The following is a 16,008-nucleotide window of genomic DNA, read 5'->3' on the forward strand; positions in this document are numbered from 1 at the left end:
TTTTTAAGTAATAACTCTTTAAACGTTGATCTGTACATCCTACTAGAAGCAGATATGCATCTGAATATCTCGTTATTAACAAATGATAGCATATTACCTGGCCACAGGCCACCTATCACCACTATCACTTATATGTCCATTTCTAGAATGCAGTGGCATTATACTTCAAAACGCCTTTCCCCTTATAATCTTAGTCACACTGAATCTACAGTTTGGATACCCAGAATGCACTCTGCAAACAATGTACTCAATGCTTTCAATATGCACATGCACACATGTTTTCAGGGTCCTTTGTCATAGATGTGTGTTCACCCTTTTAAAAGACTCAAGAAACAAATTCCTACTGTTGTACAAGTTAGGCCCATACTCTTATGCTTTGAGTCTTCACACTGAGAGGATCTGGCTCTCTACTAGCATATGCAAAGCACTGCATTCACAGGGAGCTTAAGCAAAGACTCAAAGAAGAGTGGATCCAGTCTCCACTGCCAGAGACTGGCTTTGGGACAGGGTTAGCACCTGTGAACCTTAGTTGCCCCACCTGTGAAGCTGCAATAATAACCATACTCAGATGGCAGCTGTTATGAGGAATCGATGCGCTAATGTAAACTCCTACTTTGTTTGTGCCTTGAGACAACACACATTAGTAACTTAGGGAAATACTCTCTCAGCCTGCTGACATAAGAACAGGTAGGCATCAGGCCGAGTAATGACTGTAACCATGTTATAGCTGCTTCATGGAAGAGAATAATAACTACAGAGTTAGAGAGAACTAGAACGGATTCACAGTTTGTCTCTTTCTAACTCCAGTGTCATAGGAAAGGAATTTTACTTCTCTGAAGCTTAGGTTTCCAAATTTATACCAGTGAGAATAATCAACCTCCCAGATAAGATGCAGTGAGGAGTAATGATTAAAGACGTAGAGTACCCAGAGCGCAGATGTGAAATGTCAGCACTGCTTCTGTGAGACCACTGTTATCATTATTGCCTTCCAGAGAAGGTCACGAGGAACGACACAGGAGGAGTAGAAAAACCAGCAGGAGCTTAAGGCTCAGGAGAGAAAGAAAGTGTATCTGGGAAAAAGCCTTAGCCCATGCCTGTGGGCCACACAAGGACGGGGTGCCAATCACATCCAGCTTTACAATGTAACACCACCCCAGAGATTTTTGTCTTCTTTATTTGAACTCAATGACTAGCCACTCCTGCCACCTGATAACTCATGCATAAAGATAGTTCTAATCTTTTAGAAAAACTATATTCTAGAATGAGCTAAGAATTAGATACTTAGCTGGGTGGTGGTGATGCACACCTTTAATCCCAGCACTCGGGAGGCAGAGCCAGGCAGATCTCTGTGAGTTTGAGCCCAGCCTGATCTACAGAGCAAGATCCAGGACAGGCACCAAAACTACACAGAGAAACCCTGTCTCAGAAAAACCAAACCAAACCAAACAAAAAAAGAATTAGATACTTAAATCTACTTTAAGAGTAAAAGGTTAATTTCCTTAGAAAGACTCCAGAACAACCAAACTCCAGAACAGATGATTGGAGAGCCTGAGGTAGGCACAGTGATGAGTGCATTTTAAACCACAATGGCAAGATGAGTTTTTCAGTATATGTCAACTGAAGATACTCTCCATGATAAAAGTTTCAACGTCTCAAAGAGCCAGACAAAGTGCTTCACTTGGAACTTCCACATACCCCAGTGACATCATCTCTAAGGAGGGAGGACACAAGCCTGTTGGGAAGACAGCTTGCCCTGTGTTCTTGAGGTTATTCCATTGGTACATTTCTTAGCAAGACAGTAAGAACTGAGGAAGAATCACCATGTCTAGGTTGGTCCTGTCTAACATAATTTGTACGGATTGGGCAGATAAAGCATCCTGTTCAGTCACAAGAAGGTGGAACTAAATGGACGCTTGTGTTTTCTAGGTATTCAATTCTGTAGAACAATTAGAGCCACATTAAATGGGAGCCAGGTTCACTACGCTATCATAGAACTATACCCGTCCACATCCGAGAACCTTTGCAGAGCACTTCAAAATTGTGTATTTGGTGACCTGCTAAGTGTGTTAAGATTTAAATAGAAAAAGTATATATTGTCACTGAAACAGTGTGTACTCAGTGTGTCAGTGAGGGCCTCATGAATGCAAGAAAAGCTACAGGTGCAGCCCATGACTTCATGTCTTTTAAAGGGGCTTTATCACATGTTATGTGGTAATCTAAGCTCTTTGAGGAGTCTTTAGTAAAGCAATGTGGAAGACTTACTTCAGGAGAAAGTTAAGCACTTGTGAGAGATGATGTGGCTGACTATTGCACTGCAGACATGGACCAGAAACCAGGTTTAACTACATCCTTACATCCTTCCCTGACACAGGGAAGTGTAGTGTAGCTAGAGTTTTCCTGCCTGGCCCACAGTCAGGACAAATCTCTCTCACCTGCCAGTCCCACAGCCACTCAGACCCAACCAAGCAAACACAGAGACTTATATTGCTTACAAACTGTATGGCTGTGGCAGGCTTCTTGCTAACTGTTCTTACAGCTTAAATTAATCCATTTCCATTAATCTATACCTTGCCACATGGCTCGTGGCTTACCGGCATCTTCACATGCTATTTCTCATCGTGGCGGCTGGCAGTGTCTCTCTCATTCAGCCTTCCACTTCCCAGCTTTATTCTCCTCCTTGTCCCGCCTACACTTCCTGCCTAGCCAATGGCCAATCAGTGTTTTATTTATTGACTAATCAGCAACACATTTGCCATACAGAACATCCCACAGCATTGTAGCTATTTGTGACCAAGTTAAAAACTGCCAGGTTACGCCGGGCGGTGGTGGCGCACGCCTTTAATCCCAGCACTCGGGAGGCAGAGTCAGGCAGATCTCTGTGAGTTCGAGACCAGCCTGGGCTACCAAGTGAGTCCCAGGAAAGGCGCAAAGCTACACAGAGAAACCCTGTCTCGAAAAACCAAAAAAAAAAAAAAAAAAAAAAAAAAAAAAACTGCCAGGTTAAAGAAATGGCAAGGAGCCGGGCGGTAGTGGCGGCGGCGTATGCCTTTAATCCCAGCATTTGGGAGGCAGAGGCAGGAGGATCTCAGTGACTTCAAGGCCAGCCTGGTCTACAAAGTGAGTTCCAGGACAGCCAAGACTGTTACACAGAGATACCCTGTCTCAAAAAACCAAAAAGAATTGGCAATGAAAAGGCATTTTAAAAAGCCATTTATATTTCTTCATAGAAATCTAGATAATTTTCTTCATTCATAACCTATTGCTTTCTGTAAATGGCATACAGTGAATGAGGTAAAGGGTGAGCACGTACATGAAACAGAAACATTCAGGATTTCTGATTACCATTTACTAAAACAGAATGGACTATACAACTGCCCTTCAGTACCTCTGTGGGATTGATACCCACAGTGGGTACCAAAATATGAATGTTCAGGTCCCTTATATAAAATGGGGTAGTATTTGCATACAACCCCCACACCTCCTCCTACACACTTTAAATCATCTCTGGATTATGTATGATACCTACAGTACAGAGGCAATCTAAATAGTTGCTATATTTAATTGCTTAGGGTATAACTGTAAAACCACCATCACCAACCAACAACACAACTGGGCACAAGTATAGCAGAGTTGCAACCTGCCTAGGCCTATCTACATAGCACCCATGAGCAATATTTTCCATCTGTGCTTCGGTAGATCCCAGGATGTGGGCCTTACAGACACAGGGCCTACTGAGTTCCCATTTCATCATCCTGCCCACTTCTCTTGTCTCTTCACTACACACATGAATGCTCTATGTGTGTGTTGTGAGCCACTGGAGACAGCCCAGAGCAAAGTCTCACAACAACTCAGAATAGTTACAGACTCCATGATCACCGGCTCTGGGCAATGAGTAGGGAACAATCACGTGGGCAGTCCTCTCTCTGATGCAGACTCAGATTTCAGGCCATGTCAGATCAGAGGATTAAGGGGGAAAATGTTTCCTTTCTAGTATGGCCTCATTTCTATTTTTAAAATTTCATTTCAAAATATTTGTTTGTTTATATGTAGAGGCACGTGCATGCCATGGCACAGATGTGGATGTCAGACGACAACTTGTTGGACTTTCCTTCTACCATGTGGATTCCAGGGGTTCAACTCAGGTCATCAGGCTTGTCAGCAAGCCCCATTATCCATGGTGAGCCATCTTGCTGGCCCTGAATCTCACTTTTAAAATGCCAAATATAAAATAATACATATTTATGGACTACAATGTAGTATTCTGGTATGTTTGTATTGTTCAATGGCCAAATCTCACTAATTAAATCTATCACCTCACTAATTACAATTCCTCTGTGATGAAGAGATGATAACTACTGTATCATTCACTTGTAAATATTTGACTCTTTGAGCAACAGCAGAATACTGCTGTTATTTACTCTGATATTCCAATTGTTCCAGCTTTGGCTAATGCTTATGTCTTTCCAACCTGCTTCATTTAACATGTCTTTTAAAGTTTAGTTTTAAATATTTCTGTATCTCCAGACACCAGAAGATTACCCAAGCTCATCTTGTATCTTCTCTGCCCTACCCTTACTACCACTACTTCTCCAAGATGCTATGGTTCTTTTGTTAAATAACAGTATTTAGAAACCTAGATTAGGCCCCAGATCCGTACACTGGTACGTTTAAGTATTCTCAGCTACAAGTGAGTAATACAGGTCAGGTGTGCTTGTTTAAACTGTTCCGTCAAAGCCCTAAGCATGCCACTAGGCAGAGTTTAATATAACTTTAAATCAGAGGAAAGGCTGCCCCAAAGCCGGATTAATCCCTACCATTAAACAGAGAAGAAGGATTTTAAACTCATTTCTGTGTCAGATGAAGCTGCCTTATCAGGTCTTTAATCACAGCTCCTTACCATGAGAAGGAGAACAGTTAGGATGTTTATGGAGTTGTAGCTAATGCACACCTGTGTTCCTTTCAGGAAGCTATATTCATTCTAAGAGTGCGGATGAAGCCGGGTAGTGGCAGCAGCACTTGGGAGGCAGAGACAGGAGGATCTCTGTGAGTTCGAGGCCAGCCTGGTCTACAGAGTGGGTTCCAGGACAGCCAGGACTACGAGGAGAAACCCTGTCTCTAAAAATACACAACAAAACAAAACAAAATGAGTGCATGATGGGCTATGCAGACAACTCTCTCTGTCCTTGTTATGTTATGATGATGCATGCTTTCCTCCCTGTGATACTAAGGCATACATACTCTGAAGTTTTACTCTCACAATAGCTTCAAGATTTACCAGTACAGCCACACTCACTCACTTGGTTTATATATGGTTTCAATATTTATAAAAGATAGGATTTGGGCTCAAATCTTTAACCAAAGATCAGTTACTGATACTCATGGGAATCAAGAAGGACTCAAAAGCAGAGTCATAGAACTATCTCTAATGTAGGCATCACACATTAGACTATTAGTGTTTTCTGCCCTGTGTTTGAAAGATAACTGACCTTTATCTTCCTGATAACAAAACCCACTATTACTGTCATCATAAATAACATGAATTACCAGTGCCCAAGCATCATTAGCAAAGGGCCAGTGTTTTGGGCACAAAAGAGTCGTATAAAGAGTAAATGAGCTGTTGTTGATTACTGCCCAATGGGTACACCAAGTACAGGGGAGATTTCTCTTGTTCGGTACAGCAATATGTAGCTGGGAACTGCTACAGAGCAGACTCTGAGTCAGCAGGGCCTGAGCTTCTGTCCCTCTAGCCAGCTCTGAAGTGACCCATGCATCTGCGCATCAAGGACTAGACAACAAACAGCACAAGCTGTGCCTAAGAAACTAAGGATGATTAACTGTTGTCAGGATTTACTGTTGCAAAAGAGTAATTACTAAACACATTCAGGGTTTGTTTTTTTTGTAATTAAAGAGAAATTATTAATTTTTTTAAAGAAGGGAAAAGCAAATAAATAAATAATGAAAAAAACCTATCTTTACTTTAAGCTAAGAAAAAGTAAATAATTTCTATGAACCACAACTCAGGCAGTTTTTAATCTCTGTGTATTATAATGTCTACTTTACAAAAATTCTTGGGTTGATGAGATGGCTCTGTGGGAAAAGGATGCTTGATGCCTCTTTATGACCTAAGTTCAATTTCCAGGTGGAAGTTGAGAACTGACTCTTGCAGGTTGTCCTTTGACTCCACACTGGCACATTTACCCTTCCCTTCCCATACATAGCACACCCCCTCCCAATCAATGTGATTTTAAAAAATAAAAATAACTACCTTGCTGAGAAGCAGATGGCTTGAGGGTTAGCTTTTCTTAAATGACTGATAGAATTAGGCTGTCTAGCCTGATGAAAAGGCTGTCTAGCCTGATGAAAGGGTACACATTTGTAATGACCATAGTAGACTGAAGAAGACAACCCCAAGGAAATGAACACTGGCAAGGAAAGGTAGAGGGACAGGCTGACTCATGGCACCAACTGAAAACCCATTCACCGACAATGCATATTTTGTTGCCCAACAGCAAGAAAAAGCTAGTTGCCTCATCCACCTCCAAACATAGTCACTCTGTCTAACAGGAGGGCACAGGAATAATCACCAAGGCTAGATGAAATGTTATCCACAGACCAGTATGAACCATCTAGAACCATCGAATTGTGCCCAGTCAGGGAGTCCAAGTGCTAAGAAACAAAGTGGAGAAAGGATGGGAGGGATAGCAACAGATGGAGGCCTAGAGCACTCCTCCGCAGTCCAGGCTTGATGAACCGAGCTTGCAAAGCAAGATGGATGGGTGGATGTCATCATGCTGCATATGCAAGGCCACTTCCCCATTATATGGTACTGGCAGCAAGAGGAGAGATAATGAATGAATGAAGGTCAATGAATATTTTTTCAATAAATCCCTTTTCACCTCCATCCTTTCTAATTTCTAGGGCACAGGACTGAAACTGTATACACAGAAACCTTATCTCAAGGTCTTCTAGTAAGTGAAAGTTGTAGAAGCAATGGCAGAGGTGCCGAGCTACCAATCAAGTCTGAAAAGAAATGTTCTTTTTGAGCTAAAGAGAAGTGACTTGTGACACACAGCTAATTCCATATTACTAATTACATTTAAGGTTTTGCTCAGAGGAAACATTTTCTCAGACAGAAATACTTTTCAAATGCAAGTGATGCACTTTCCTTCTTCCTTTACCATCTGCACTGACAAGCCTTGAAGGCCAGTGGACTCTATTTAATGTGCTGAAGGAGGTTATCTGGCTATCAAAGTTTTACACCTTTATTTTCAATGGAATCAATTATGCACTGAACACAAACAGCAGCCTCCTTTTACTGAGTGCTTACTTGGTGCCCAGAAATTTAACTAACAATTTATTTTGCAAACACTTGAATAGGATCACGTACCAGGCACAGTTTTAAGTACTCTGCAAATATTAATTCAAGTAACAACCACTATGAGATATGAACCTGTGCCATTCCCCCTTTACAGATAAGGAAACTGAGAACGGGATGGTGGTGGCGGTGAGAAAATGTCTCCAAGGTCAATAAGCTAGTAAGTGGCCTGCTTATTACCTACTATACTGTATTGCCTCCTTGTCTTAAATAATCATTAATCTCTACACACTGTCCCTGAAAAACACAGTAATTTCTAATACAGAGCAGAAGCCCTGGCCTGCAGAAGTTGATTAACCTACTCAAAGGGACAGATGCAAATGGCATCACCAGAGTCTGTATCTGCATTGCCTGGTACTAGGCTCAACACTCCACACGAAATCTTGCTTGAATTGTGGTAATTAAAACAAGATCTATTTTTATTATTTTTAACTAGTGTGCATACGTGCATTTGTGCATGCATGTGTTGTGCAGAGTGCCTACAGAGTCCAGAGGAGGGTGCTGGATCTCTTGGAGTTGTGAGTCACTTTGTGGGCAGTAGGAACTGAACTTGCATTTCTTATGAGCTCTTCACTGCTGAGCCGTCTCTACAGCCCTGAGTTGTAGTTATTTTCTGAAAAATTCCTCCAAGTAACTAATATATTTGAATCACCAGGTATTTATTATAAAACTTTTGGGATGTGAAAGTTGGAGAATAATACTACAGATAACTCACCTTAACACATCAATAATCATTATAAGCTAAAATAGCCAAGATGTCGAGCCAGAAACAGTGCTACAAGTATGGAACCTCCTGAAAGCCTGTTGCTTTGTTTCAGCCTTTCCCCTCAAATTCCCAAGCTCCTATTTCATGAAGGTGGAGTCCTCGTGATTGAGACAACCTGAACACAACTGCGGGTGAACCCAAGGCTCTGCACCATTGAGTTATTACTGCAGGAAGCATAAGCTAAAAATTAATCTCAGAGCCATACTTCTGTTTTTATGAAAACTAACCAAGATTTATACTTCTATTTCTGTCTTTTAAATATAGGTACATTTTAAATGAAAATCTGATTTTGATTTGCCTTTTCAACTTCAACATAGGCAACTTAAAAAGTTCACTTTTAGCAAATTATAGTGATCTTAATAAGCAAAAGAAGCAGGTGAAAAGTTAATACATTGAACAATAATTCTGTCTTTTTTTTTTTTGCTTTTGAGTTCTTTACATAGAATCCCACAGGACACGTGTAGTAGATCTCTTTAAAAGTCAAGAATTCCAAGCTATCAAAAGATTATTTCCTTAAAGGTAAGCAGGGCCATCAAAAGCTGTTAAGTTCTATTTAAAAAGAGCAAATATTTGGTGGGGGATCATGTAAAGGACAAGCTTCTAATCTGGTCTATAATTTCTGTCCACCTAGCTCCTACCAGTGAGAGAGTAGTACATCTCGGTCCTCACAAGAGAAGGTTCTTTTCACAATGGTCTGTCCCGACTGACCACACCTGGTCAATGTGTCCAGCCCTAAGGGGGACAGCTACCCATGCCCCCTCCCTTCAAGGCTCAAGGATCATCCTGGAAGGGAGGAGGGATTCTAAGAGCCAGAGGTAGTGGACCACTGCAGCCAAACAGTACTTCTGGGGCATGATAGTGCTGTCACACACACGAACTCACAGAGACTATGACTTCTTGCACAAGACCTGGACAAGATCAAGCCAGCCAAAATCCCAGCATGCACAGGGGAGGGACTCATCAAGTTCCAATCCTAGTAGGAGGAGCTACTCACAAGTGATGGCTGGTGGGGGAGGTAGAGTCAGGTTTCTTCAGGGATATACTATGTCCCAGTAGAGGAACCCGTACACACACAGGCAGCACTAGTGCTCAGTGAGGAAAAAAAAAGCACATGACATTGGGAGGGAAACATGAGTGGTGGATTTGATGCATCATCTGTATTATGAAATTCTCAAACAGTTACAACTCCTACAAATACTCAAGTTCTTTTAAAAACACATCTAAACTTTGTAACACATGGAGTCCTTCATGATCTGTCCCGACTGACCACCTGACCAGTTCAGGCTCTTTCTTTCCTATCAGTTTTCACTGGCACTTGGCATAGCTCCCGAGCTAGAGCCTGTATGTAGCTGCCTGAAGTACTCTGGAGTTTGCAGACTAGTGGAACACAAAATTACCATAGTGATTCCACTTGAGGACTGACACATAATGCTTGGAAAGAACAAAGGAGTGGCCAGAGAGATCTCACTTGGAATTGTAGAGCTGCTGCTGACTACCTGTGTTGCCTTAGCAAGTTATCTGACCTCTTGCATTTGGTTTTCCCATTACAAAACAAAACAAACAAACACCCTCGTGATAGTTCTGCAGCTTCCAAGTGTGCTGTGAAATGAATGACTAAGAACTCAGCAGAGTCCTTGAAAATAGCAAGGGCTTAAGTCAATGCTAATTGTCACTATCTGAACCAAAGGGAACAATTCAAGGTACCTGACATTTTACCTGTCTTCTATACAGTTAAGAAAGCCTTGAATCTTCCATATTCAAAAGCAAAAATAAAAACAGCAAACCCCAACAAAATGCAAACTTATATGCTATTATAACATTAGGCACACTGCACTGACCTACCTATATTTGTGGCAGAATTATAGTAAAAACAGACAGACAACACTTGGTTATAATCTTGAGTAATGGTCTGTATTTTGCATTTACAAGGTTTTTTGGTATTTTACTTGGGACATTTACTTTTGTGCTTCTGGTGATGAACACCTTGTAAATCTCAGGGTGCAAACGTAAAGTCTCAATGCTTTCTTCTGCCTACCAGGAGTCCTTGCGTTAATAAAGGGATACACAGGTGAAACTAGAGCTTCTAACTATAGCTCTAGGAGGTTAAAAAGGGAGTGGGGAGAGGGCTTTTCTGTAAAAGGTAATTTTAAGGCAGCTGATACTTTCAAGAAGAAAATGAAAAAAGTAATCCAGAAGTAAATTAGAGAAGGTTGGCAAAGAATAACTAAAATGAATGAGACCAAACGGAAAGGCAAACAAACAAACAAACAAAAAACAAAAACAAAAAGATGATTAAAGTGAGGGAAATACCAGAAATGAAAGTAGTAAACATAAAAAAACTAAGACATAAGTCAACAACCCCTTATGGAAGCACTGTTGCTATGCATTGAATTTTTATAACAAAAAGAGACACCTCACCAGTGCAGGTCCCAGGGCTGTTCCATACACTAAATCTCCCTGGGTTCAGCTCTCATGCTCCACACTATAGCTAGAGTTTGCTGACATGCAAATTTAATTTTCCCCACTTCACTCAGATCCATACTATCAACTTGACTAGCTTGGATTCCCGTTAACTATGAAACAGACTCTCAAATCTCTGATGCAGCACTCAAGACCGTTCCTACTCTGTTCCCTAAGCTGCTCCTCCTCCTCTGCTGCTGCCTTTGCCCATACTAAGCTAAGTAAGATCTTCACCATCCCAGTCGCCATCTGCCCGACTATGGTATCTGCTTCTGCAATTTTTGGCAAGCAGTTAACTCATCTCTCAAGCATAAGTTCAAACATTTCCTGATCTGGGGTGCTTCCCTGGCTCCTCAGGTTGATTGATGTTTCATCACTTATGTTTCTGCTGAAGCTGATATATAGTTATACCCTTGTCACTTTTTTACGTGGTGCAGGGGAACTGAACCCCGGGCCTTGCATATGCCATGTACATGCTCTCTCACTGAGCTCTATATATACCATTTTTCTGTATGTTTACAACTGAAGGTATAATTAACAAATAAAAAGCATACAATGTAAAGTTCTGATATACATATATGCTGTGAAATAATTTATACATATCACATATTTAACAGCATAATGCCTGGCATATATTTTACCACAAATGAGTAAGTTTTGACTATGTGAGTTAAGAAATTCATATTGTCAAACTTTAATCCCAGAATTTGGGAGACAGAGGCTATGAGTTCAAGGACAGACTGCTCTACACAGTGAGTTCCAGACCAGTCAAGTACATACATAGTATGACATTATCTCAAGAGGCGAAGATGAAAAAAAGAAACTCCCATTATAAAATTTAAAATTTGAGCTGGGCGGTGGTGGTGTACGCCTTTAATCCCAGCACTCGGGAAGCAGAGGCAGGCGGATCTCTGTGAGTTCGAGGCCAGCCTGGGCTACAGAGTGAGTTCCAGGACAGGCTCCAAAGCTACACAGAGAAACCCTGTCTTGAAAAACCACCACCACCACCACCACCACCACCACCACCTCCACCACCACCACCACCAACAAAAATAAATAAAAATTTTTTATAGTTGAGCTGGACATGGTGGTACATGCTTGTAATCTCAGAACTTGGGAAGCAAAGGCAGGAGGATCATAAGGTGGACTGGGCTACATAATGTGCTTAAGGCCAGCCTAGGCTATATGAGACCCACCAAACCAACAAATAAACAAACAAACAAAAAAAGAAAGAAAAGGAAAAAAGCAACAGAACTTACACATCACACAGACACCTGTGCATGATGCGTCTGACTTGTTCTCGTTCTGCTTCCATCCCTTCCTGTGTCTTTTCTGTCTGCATCCCCACTACAGCCCCCAGCATTAGGAGAGGACCAGTTAGAGCACCAGCGACCAGCACTTCTGGCCCTCTTCAGCCTTCCAATCAGCCTCACATTTTGACCAACAACCTATTCTACAGAACCTCCTAAGAAACCTGGATGCAACTCAAAGCCCTTAGTCCAGTCCTGCCACTGTATACATTAATAGTGAACATACTTTCTTTCTTATAGTCACACACAGGACTAAGAGGTAAATATGTCTTGCTAGCGCCTGACCCTGACTGCAGGGCTTTTTCACACACTCAAGGCAATGGCTCATCTGATCATTTCCCAGGCAGATGCATCCCAGTTACCTGCTATTTTGATATTCATGTTGTTATCCAGCAGGAGATTTTCAGCCTTCAGGTCACGGTGCACAATCTTCCGGTCATGGCAATAATCAACAGCAGACAGAATTTGCCAGAATTTTCTCCTGGCTTCAGATTCATTTAACCGGCCATGATTAGCAAGATAATCTGTAAAAGAAGAGACCATTTAGAATTATTCACCAAAATAAATAACCTCAATATTAGCATTTAAGAAAATTTTGACGAAGTTTTTTTTATAATAAAAAATTAATGTTCTAATAACACAAATAATGCTTTCCAAGTTTCTTGCCTTTGGAGAAGTAACCTCAACTATATGTAACAGGTTCTATATAAATTCCAAGACCCCCATATCAGATAATAGCAAGGGTGACACAATATCCACATGACATCTCAAACTAAGTTTATTTTTTCTTTTTGCCTGTGTACTCTGCTAATTTGCTGAAAACATAATGTTTCTTCACATCATATTTAAATACATAAAACTCTTGCAAGGCAAAGAACATGAATGAATTTTCTTAGAAGGGACATCATAAACATTACTTTCATGTGAGACCTAGAAATAGCTTCAATGATTCAAACTCTAGTCTATTGAAAGAAACAATCCTGATCTACTCAAAAGCAGACAAATTTGTTTTCTAAATTACAACCATGTCAAATGACTATAAGCCACAGCTGTAAGACAATATACTTTTCAGGATATATTAGCATCTCTGTACAGTGTTACAATCTTTATTAGAGCAGTTTGGCTGAAAATTAATTGTACACCAACTATATACATGACTTCAACAAAACTAAATGCTACAACTTGAAGAGCTGAAAGCCTTCTGTAAACTTTTTAGAAGGAGAGGATCAACACAAATCTCGAAAAAAATTTATTTAAGGAAGTTTTCTTAAGTAAAGAGCCATATTATATAATATATATATATATAATGTATATAATAATATAATATATTGTCTTAGTTAGGATTATTATTTCTGTGATGAAACACTATGATCAAAAGCAACTTGGGGAAAAAGGGTTTATTTGGCTTACATATCCTGAATCATAATTCACTGAGGGAAACCAGGGCAGGAACTCAAATAGGGCAGGAACCTGGAGACAGGAGCTGATGCAGAGGCCATGGGAGAGTGCTGCTTACTGGCTTGCTCAGGCCTCTTTCTTATAGCACCCAGGATCACCAAACCAGGGGAGGAACCGTCAACGATGGGTTGGGCCCACCCACATCACTAATTAAGAAAATGCCCTACAATCTTGTCTACAGCCAGATCTTATGGTGGCAATTTCTCAACTGAGGTTCCCTTCCCCCAGATGACTACAGCTTGTGTCATGCTGACATAAATCTAGCCAGCACAGTAATGATATTCAGCCATCTTCACACATTTCTCTCTGCCCTCATCTACATGGTTTATAGGTTTTTGTTGTTTTAAAACTCATGCCTTTGGCCCATTACCTTCTAAATACTATGACTGTTTCTTTTTAAAATTTATAAAAGACTTCACAGTTTATGAAGTATAATGATGCCACAGTATTTCACATCCTACAAACCTTTATGATTATCTTTTTCTAATTCCTACATTATGGGTAAGAAAGCTGAAGATAAAAAGAATTCAGTGATTTAGCTGAATTTATATAACTTTTAAGTGAATTAGTTGATTAGGACCAGAAACTGGGACTGTATTATTTTATCATCTCCTATAGACTCTTACTGAAATCTTAACTATTCTTTTAGAATCTTGCTCAAATGTCACTTGGCCCTTGGTAGTCTTATATCATTTCAAGGAAAAAGAATTTCTCTTCTCTGAATCTTAGTTACTGTTCTATTTTGCTGTGAAGACACCATAATCAAGGAAATTTATAAAAGAAAGCATTTACTCGGGCTCTTGCTTACAGTTTCAGAGGGTTAGTCCATGATCACCATGTCAGGAAGCACTACAGCAGGTATGGCACTGGAACAGTAGCCGAGAGCTCACCTATCTGAACCAGAAGCTCATGGCAGAAAGAGGGAATCTGGGCCTGGCTTGGCCTTTTGAAATCTCAATCCCCAACCCCAGTGACACACCTCCTCCAACAAGGCTACACCTCCTAATCCTTCCTAAAGTGTCCACCAACGTGGAACCCAACACTCACATATATGAGCCTATTGGAGTCATTCTCATTCAAACCACCACAGAACCCCTTACCATATATCATACTCTGAAACACTGTAATTACTCTCAGATACAAAAAAATCCCAATGTATACACATACAACTTTAATGTAACACAGTGTGCTTTGAAAATACACATACATCTAAGCATTTTGAGAATAGAAATCAAGCTTTTTTCTACTATAATCTCCACAACACTTGGCACTACACAAGACACTATAAACATTCAATGAACCTATCAAAATCTTATTATGGTGATACTATGAATTTTTCCATCAACAATACTGTAAAAGATGTATAGAAACCATAATCTCTAACTCTTCTACACATTATTATTCTACACACTGCAGGCCTTAAATATAATGGATATTTTATCTATTCTACATCTGCTAGTATCAGAATCTGAAATAGTAGGCTCATAATGCTTCCCTCTGCCTAGACAACAATCATCTACAATTCTGAATGAAAAGAAAGGATCCCTCAAGAATATATAGATCTTCTGGTAAAGATGATCAAACTATCTTTAAGGAGGAGTGTTTCACTTATTCTTCAACTTCCCATATTCCCTATATGTTGTAATTCAAAATTAAAGGACTGAACAAATGTAGGCTTAATCTTTTTAAAGTGACAAGAAAATGCCATAGGTTTATTTATAAGGAGCACTATAATATCTGGTTCTGCTTAGGAGTGCTTTGATCGACTAGTGAGCTCCAGGGGTGAGCTCCTGATCTTTCCATTAAGGATTCTTAGCACTGTCTCGCTTATGATCATGGTTCTAAAATGCTAGCACACACTGAACTCTCACAGGGCTTGATAATCAAAGACTACTGGAAACTGTCCTCAAAGGCTGTTGGGAGCTTGGGCAAGAGGCTGAGCACCTGCACTGTTTTTACAAGTATCCAGGTGATACTGAAGATGAAGGCACAGGAGTCAAAGTCTGAGACCCACAACAATTCAAAGTTTTATCTTAACTGGTTATCATCACATGAATCAATGATTTCATACAGAATCAGAATTTGGTTTTTATAATTATTTATTCCTGCCACAATTATTAAATGAAATTTTGTTGGGAAATGTTTCTCAAGAGAGAATTTTCTCTTGTCAATTAGGATTACTTAGTTCTTCTAACACTCTCTGAATGGGTTAGGAATGATAGATGATAGATTCTTTTTCAATTAAGTACCAACTTGAGAGTAGAATCTACATGCCTGGTCATCTTATTTAGCATGCCTTTCTCTCCACTCTTCTAAGAATCACAATGATACCTTGCAGTTGTTGTTTTTTACTCTTTGGTTCTTTACTCTTTTTTTTGGGGGGGGGGGGTACCACCCAGCTCCCAAATAAGTACATGGATGAGGTTTATTCTTACTTACAAATGCCCAGCCTGAGCTTGGCTTGTTTCTAGCCAGCTTTTCTTAAACTATCCTATCTACCTTTTGCTTCTGGGCTTTTACCTTTCTCTATTTCTGTATCTCTTTTCTTTCCTTCTTATTCCATGTCTGGCTGTGTGGCTGGCCCCTTCTTTTCTTGCTTCTTGATCTCTCTTGCTTTCCTATCCCTCTTTTTCTCCTTC

General features: G+C 40.3%; 1 protein-coding gene across 4 annotated transcripts in view; it reads right to left on the reverse strand.

Moving 5' to 3' along the window:
- Sik2 (salt inducible kinase 2) overlaps positions 1-16,008 on the reverse strand; it is a 108,412-nt gene that overhangs the window by 24,917 nt on the left and 67,487 nt on the right. For all 4 annotated transcript variants that reach the window (XM_052760249.1, XM_052760238.1, XM_052760255.1 and 1 more), the window contains exon 4: positions 12,274-12,435. In XM_052760249.1, coding sequence (XP_052616209.1) covers positions 12,274-12,435 — 162 coding nt within the window. The remainder of the gene's footprint in view (positions 1-12,273; positions 12,436-16,008) is intronic.

Source organism: Peromyscus californicus, unplaced genomic scaffold, assembly GCF_007827085.1.
Source record: "Peromyscus californicus insignis strain IS unplaced genomic scaffold, ASM782708v3 Scaffold_11__1_contigs__length_118956290, whole genome shotgun sequence".
NCBI lineage: Eukaryota > Metazoa > Chordata > Mammalia > Rodentia > Cricetidae > Peromyscus > Peromyscus californicus.